The sequence below is a fragment of the Chanodichthys erythropterus genome, chromosome 15, assembly GCF_024489055.1.
Source record: "Chanodichthys erythropterus isolate Z2021 chromosome 15, ASM2448905v1, whole genome shotgun sequence".
In the NCBI taxonomy this organism is placed as follows: domain Eukaryota; kingdom Metazoa; phylum Chordata; class Actinopteri; order Cypriniformes; family Xenocyprididae; genus Chanodichthys; species Chanodichthys erythropterus.
Window position 1 is genome coordinate 17,560,991 of NC_090235.1, and position 7,500 is coordinate 17,568,490.

The 7,500-nt window shown below is 27.7% G+C and overlaps 1 protein-coding gene across 5 annotated transcripts in view; it reads right to left on the minus strand.

Annotated features, from left to right (window-relative positions):
- Nucleotides 1-682: 682 nt before the first annotated feature.
- Nucleotides 683-7,500, minus strand: part of cap2 (cyclase associated actin cytoskeleton regulatory protein 2) — a 44,622-nt gene continuing 37,804 nt past the window's right edge. For all 5 annotated transcript variants that reach the window (XM_067411267.1, XM_067411264.1, XM_067411266.1 and 2 more), the window contains 4 exons: nt 5,539-5,662; nt 5,371-5,453; nt 3,503-3,646; nt 683-3,296 (listed from right to left, as the gene is read on the minus strand). In XM_067411267.1, the coding sequence (XP_067267368.1) occupies nt 3,213-3,296; nt 3,503-3,646; nt 5,371-5,453; nt 5,539-5,662 (435 nt within the window). In that variant the 3' untranslated portion in view covers nt 683-3,212. The remainder of the gene's footprint in view (nt 3,297-3,502; nt 3,647-5,370; nt 5,454-5,538; nt 5,663-7,500) is intronic.

Here is a 7,500-nt window from a genome sequence, read left to right on the forward strand (position 1 = left end):
AGCGTCTGCCAAATGCATAAATGTAAATGTAAATGTATAAATGACAAAAGATTAGATTTCAGATAAACACTGTTCTTTTGAACTTTCTATTCATCAAATAATCCTGAAAAAAAAATATTGTACACATTAAATGTTTCTTGAGCAGGAAATCAGCATATTAGAATGATTTCTGAAGGATCATGTGACACTGAAGACTGGAGTAATGATGCTGAAAATTCAGCTTTGATCACAGGAATAAATTACTTTCTGAAATATATTCAAATAGAAAACAGTTATTTTAAATTGTAATAATATTTCACAATATTACTGTTTTTACTGTATTTTTAATTAAATAAATGTAGCCTTGGTGAGCAGACGAAACTTCTTTTAAAAACATTAAAAATCTTAGTGGTTCCAAACTTTTGGACTGTACTGTATTTAAATCAGTTCATGTGAGTACAGTGGTTCAATATTAATATTATAAAGCCACGAGAAACGCCATTGCTGGCTATGCAGGCCTCACTGAGCCATTGGATTTCATCAAAAATATCTTAATTTGTTTTCTGAAGATGAACGAAGGTCTTACAGGTGTGGAACGACAGAAATTTCATTTTTGGGTGAAATAACCCTTTAAAACTCTTGTTCTAGAACAACTAAAGTTGTAAAGTTTATTCAGGACACAATAAAAACACAAATAACAGGTTCACAATTACTTTATTTGATTAAATTCATGTGAAAATACTTTGGTAAAGTACAGTGTACACATTCTACTGTGTTTATGCATCATTTATAAATGTGCATTTCATGTTTATTAAATGTGGACCATTTACTGACCGAGCAAATGTACCATGATTCCCTTTTAAGGACTGAAGAATGCTACATATTAACACATGTTGGCATACATTCAAAACCACCTTCCTGAAGAACAAACATTTAAAGCATGTCAATTTATGACCCAACTAGGAAACAGTTTAGGACAAATGAAGTTTGACATGGTGCCCATCAATACAAACATTTCAGTCAATTTCAGAAATAGACGGTCTGAGATTATGATTCAAATTAAGCAATGTTATTTTTAACTATATTAAAATAATATAAAACCTTATAAAAATATCCCCAAAGGCACTCATTCATTTGCAGAACAAAGACCAGTTATCATCGCACTCGTAAAATAAAAAGAGATTTGATTGTAAAATATCGATTGACTCATGATTGCATGTGTTTACTTATGTTGCCAAACAAAATAAAATGTAAAGTGGGATCTGTAAACTGTAGCAAATGTCACATGTGATGGCGCAAAACACAGAGGAAAGAAGAGTTATAGGCTAAATATACTGAAAAATACTTGATCTAAATTACTAAATGGTATTTAACATGAGAATTTATGACACCAACACAAAGTACTATATGATTTCAAAGACAAAAAAAAATTAAACATTAATAAATTGATTCAAATTAGAGAAAAAAATGATCAAAAATACTTAGAGATTTCCCGATATTTAAGCATTTTATCATAATCGGATATCGGTTTTGTAATATCAGATTTACCGATAAACGGCGCCATCTTGTGGGTGTTTTGAGTATTGCATGCAGGATTGCTATTACAGCGCATCTGAGGGGAGACGAGACAACGGCATGCACACGTTTGCTGTAATTAGTAAATTTTATTTAACATAACAGCCATTAATGCACAAATTAGTGTGTTACATAAATGCATGAAATGTAGCTAGTTTATGCAGTGTATGAAGTTTAATGCATGTAGTGTATGTCAAGTCCTATCCGAATAAACATGTAATATTAACCATTAATTGGCTAACAAACATCCAAGTAAACACAACTCTATGGAAATTTATTGTCTCTGCGAGCGATCGCAGTTTGAGTATAGCTCTGTGTAAATGCATATATTTCATAATCAAGAACGACAAAAACATTATTAATAATTCTGATATAACATACCAGTTGAGAAATGCAATAAAATACGATGTTTTGTTTGATATATTCCAGAGAATATTACTCAGTTATTTAACATTTATTCCTCACTTCACTCAGCTTATAAATCTACTAAAACTGGAGTTTAAAATGAATTAATTTTAATTTATTTGCTCCATTTGAAAACATTAGACATTCTACATTTATTTTGCTTATTGTTAACATTAGTGCTGATGCTTTTTATATATAAAATTATTTTTGTAATATGAAGATTAAAATGAACATGAAAGACTCCTAACAGTTATTTTTCGCACTTTCAGACTCTATTTATTGGTGTATAAATAAGATTTGTTTTGTTTTCTATGCAAGCAGGGAGTGATTGTTATAAATAAATGCTTTGTTCAGTTCAGTGGTGTTGTAATCGGGGCAAAAACACAAGTATAACAGTACATAAATATCGGTTATCGGGCACATAAACGCACAAATTATCGGTATCGGTTCTAAAAAAATCAATATCAGTTATTTTAGTATCATTCAGATACTATTATAGTTTTTATTAACATTTTGAATAAGTTTTATTTTTTCATTTTATTTTTTGTTAAAGTTTTAGTAATTTTGCTGTTTTTTGGTCTATATAGTTTTATTAATATATTTTAGTAATATTTTAGTACACAAAGTTAAACTAAGTGAAAATAAGAAATTGGCAACTAGCTGAAATAAAATATTTATATATATATATATACACTCTAAAAAATGCTGGGTTGTTTCAACCCAAACTTGGGTCAAAAATGGACAAACCCAACCATTGGCTTAAATTTTTAAATGCATTTTTTAACCCAATGGTTGGGTTTGTACATATTTGACCCAAATTTGGGTTGAAACAACCCAGCATTTTTTTAGAGTGTGTGTGTATAGATAGATAGATAGATAGATAGATAGATAGATAGATAGATAGATAGATTTATTTCATGCAACAAAAATGTTTTTATGTTTTAGTACTTTGAGTTGTTGACTGAAAAATTCCCATATTCACACATAATGCTGTGTAACAATTTATATAATACATAATGTGTAATAATAATGCATTTTTATTGCTGCTTAATTGAAGGAGAAACATATCTAACAGTGATTTGTTTGAGGAAATGGAACTTGTTTGTTTATATTTTGCTCTTAATCTAAATTTTCTGACCCTAAAACTACAACTCGCAATGTATGAATTCTTACGTTCGAGTTAACAGAGCGATCCAGTGAAAGTGCATGAAGAATTCTGGGTAGGAGGAAAGAGATGACGAGCTGGAAAAGAATCAACCAGCAATCTTTGTGGGCTCTGTCACCAGACTGGATCCGTCCCAAACCGTTTTAAACTGCTCTGGAACTGGAAACTCCCTCTGTTGAATATGTGAGAAGATATTAGTCAAATAATAATGCTTCAACAATAATTTCAACATTACAGGAACTAAACAGAGCGTTACTGACAGACTGGGAAGAGAGGAGCTGCAACAATGGAGAATATGTGGAAAATAATGATCATTTTAGCAGGAAAACCTGTTCTAGTGGAGCTCAGACTTTGATTTTCCAGTGCAAACACACTCACATAATCATCTTCTCCCTCAGGAACCAGGATGTTCATCTCTGAGCTCTTGGCACTGACAATCTCACAGTCGAGTGAATCCTTGCTCAAGTAGACATGGCAGCCTTCGGTCTTGTTAATGGAAATTGTGGGAACTTTTCCCATTACCTGAGAGACCAAAAACAAGTTATGTTATGTGTTGTTCATTAGGCGGCAAAATATATAAGGGTGACACAATCGAGCAGCTCAAGTCTGCATTTATTTGATACAGTAAAAACTGTAAAAATGTGAAATATTTTTACAATGTAAAATAGCTGTTTTATAAGTGAATATATAGTAAATTGTAATTTATATCTTGTGATCAAAGCTGAATTTTCCGCATCATTACTCCATCAGTGTTAATTTTGACAGCAAATTTTGATTTAGTTTTAGTCATATTTTAGTCATCGGAAATTGTTTTAGTTTTAGTCTAGTTTTAGTCGACTAAAATCTAATGTATTTAAATTGTAATGCATTAAGTAATTATTTCTCTAACAATACACAGATCTAATACACTGATACACATCTGATATTCTCCAAACTGTTTATGTTCACTAAAGACAACCAGCTGTACTTTACTTGCCAAAACGTAGTTTTTTGACCGTTTAAGTGCAAAACGACACGAAAAAGAGCTCAATTCAGTGCTTTTCAGGGATTGACACACTTATCATTGAGCTACTATTATAGTTTTTGTTAAAAAAATTTTAAGTTTTTCTGCTTTCATTGTAAATTTAGTTAAAAGTTTTAGTAATTTTTTAGTGTTTACGTCTTTTAGTTTTTGCTTTTAAACGTCATTATAGTTTTTTTTATTTCTGTTTTAGTTATTTTAGTACATCAGGTTAAGCCAAAGCTTGGAAACTAGATGAAATAAAATAATTTTTAATATTTTTATTTTTTATTTCAGTTAACGTTTATTTCAACTAATGAAATTTTTTTTTAATGGTTTTAGGTTTAATTATAATAACCCTTATACTTGTAAAATATATAGAATAATATGTCAAATAATGTTCTTAATCTTTCCTTCCTGTGACAGAAAATACAGTAGTTTACTATGAATTAAATAGAAATTAAATTAAATACAGTTTGTTGTGTAAACAAAATAACAATAATGACCAGGAAAAAATAATAATAATCCATCCCGAAATACGCCGTGACTCTTATTCTGAAATGTCTGCAGTCTGCTCATTTAAGTTCAGACGAGGGAGATAAAATATGCATTCTTACAACCGTCTAAAACACATTACCATATAAACATCGTGTAGTAAACACTGTCATAATTCATCAACATGAGCTCATAAGCAATCGCTTGGCATAAATGTGCATGAAGCAGTCTGAAGTGCTGCTGACCAGCCTGTAGAGGGCGCAACAGCGCAGCGTTTCCCGCGGTTAGATCAGCGCGTTACACTTCAAATGTGCGCATCTTCCACACAGGAACTGACCGGATATCTTCCCAAATCGTCCCTCTCTTTCATTTTCGTTTCATTTTTATTAGTTTATGAAAATTAGAGTAGATTTTAGTCCTAGTTTTAGTCATTAAAAACATATTTTTATTTAGTCATCGTCTCGTTTTCATCCGTTAAAAAATGTCGTTGACAAAATTAACAGTCTAATATGCTGATTTGCTGCTCAAGAAACATTTATGATTATTATAAACAGTCTTTGCTTAACAAAAATCTAAAACACTACAGTTTTGAACTGTGGTTGATGAATATGTCTCTTCAAAATCAACACTATTTAATATTCACACTCTATATTGATTCTCGCAGTTATGACCATAATTCACACACATGCATTATTAGTTTGGATCACTCTCACTTCAGCCTGAAACTCGTGTACAAATGTTTCCATCTAACCTGAAGCTGAACGTCTCTGGAGTTGATGATCTCGACGATGCCCACCGCACTGTCAAACACGAGTCCGAGCTTCTTACAGCTATCTGCGAGGAGAGACACACACGGTGTGTGAGGAGAAGATAACGTTACTGGACGAGAGCAGCTGGTGTTTGGAGGAGCTCCTCTTACCCACTATGATGGAGTTGACTTTGCCTTTGATCTGCAGTGTGGAGCTGTTACAGCTGAAGACATAAACCACCTGTCTGAGCTCCGTCTCCTCTATCAGCAGGTCACGTGACTGATCCTGGTACTCCTGCGGGCCAAACACACACACAACAGATCCACTGATGCTGCAGCTGTACAAGATCTCTATACGGATTACAAGTGTCACCATTTTAATACATTTCTACATTATCTTTTTGGGAGATAATCATTATTATGTTTTGATGATCTATGGCTTGATGAATCACTTTCACTGAGAGTTATTATTTTATATAAAATGTTTAGGCTCTGCTAAATATATTTCTATTGAGAAAATGATATTATAGTAATAATAATTTGTTTTATTACTGTTATAATTTATTATAATAATTATAATAATATAATAATAATAATTTATTCATTCTTCTGAATATATAATATACTATAACATAACATATAATAATAGCAGTGATGATAATAACCACTATGCTAACTATAATTATAATAAATATTTTTAATAACAATAATGATAACCACTATGCTAAATATAATAATAATATTATTATTATTATTATTATTAGTATTATAGTTGGTATAATGGTTATTATTATTATTACTACTATTGTTATATTATATTATATTACATTATATTAAGATGAATACATAATAATAACCACTATGCTAACTATAATTATAATAAATTTTTATAATAACAATAACGATAACCACTATGCTAAATATAATAATAATGATAATAATAATATTATTATTATTATTATTATTATAGTTGGTATAATGGTTATTATTATTATTACTACTATTGTTATATTATATTATATTACATTATATTAAGATGAATACATAATAATAACCACTATGCTAACTATAATTATAATACATTTTTATAATAACAATAACGATAACCACTATGCTAAATATAATGATAATAATAATAATAATAATAATAATAATAATAATAATAATAATATTATTATTATTATTATTATTATAGTTGGTATAATGGTTATTATTATTATTACTACTATTGTTATATTATATTATATTACATTATATTAAGATGAATACATAATAATAACCACTATGCTAACTATAATTATAATACATTTTTATAATAACAATAACGATAACCACTATGCTAAATATAATGATAATAATAATAATAATAATAATAATAATAATAATAATAATAATAATAATAATAATATTATTATTATTATTATTATTATTATAGTTGGTATAATGGTTATTATTATTATTACTACTATTGTTATATTATATTATATTATATTATATTATATTATATTATATTATATTATATTATATTATATTATATTATATTATATTATATTATATTATATTATATTATATTATACGATGAATACATAATAATAACCACTATGATAACTATAATAAACACTATTATTATTATAGTAGTAGCAGTAATAATAATTATTATTAGTATGTATTCTTCTTAATATATAATATAATAACATAATAAAATATAATAATAGTAGTATTAACAATAATAATAATCACTATACTAACTATAATAATTATTATGTATTCTAATATAATATAATACAACACAACATAATATAATATAATATAATAATTATTATTATAGTTAGCATAGTGATTATTATTATTATTACTACTATTGTTATATAATATAATATAATATAATATAACTATATTATTATTACGATAAATACATAATAATAACAACTATGCTAACTATAAATAATAATAATAATAATAATATAATAGTAGTAGTAATAATAATAATAATTATTAGTATGTATTCTTCTTATATATATAATAATAATATAACAATAATACATAATGATGGTAGTAATAAGAATAATAATAAGAAGCAATATGCCAACTATAATATAATATAATATAATATAATTAATATAATATAATATA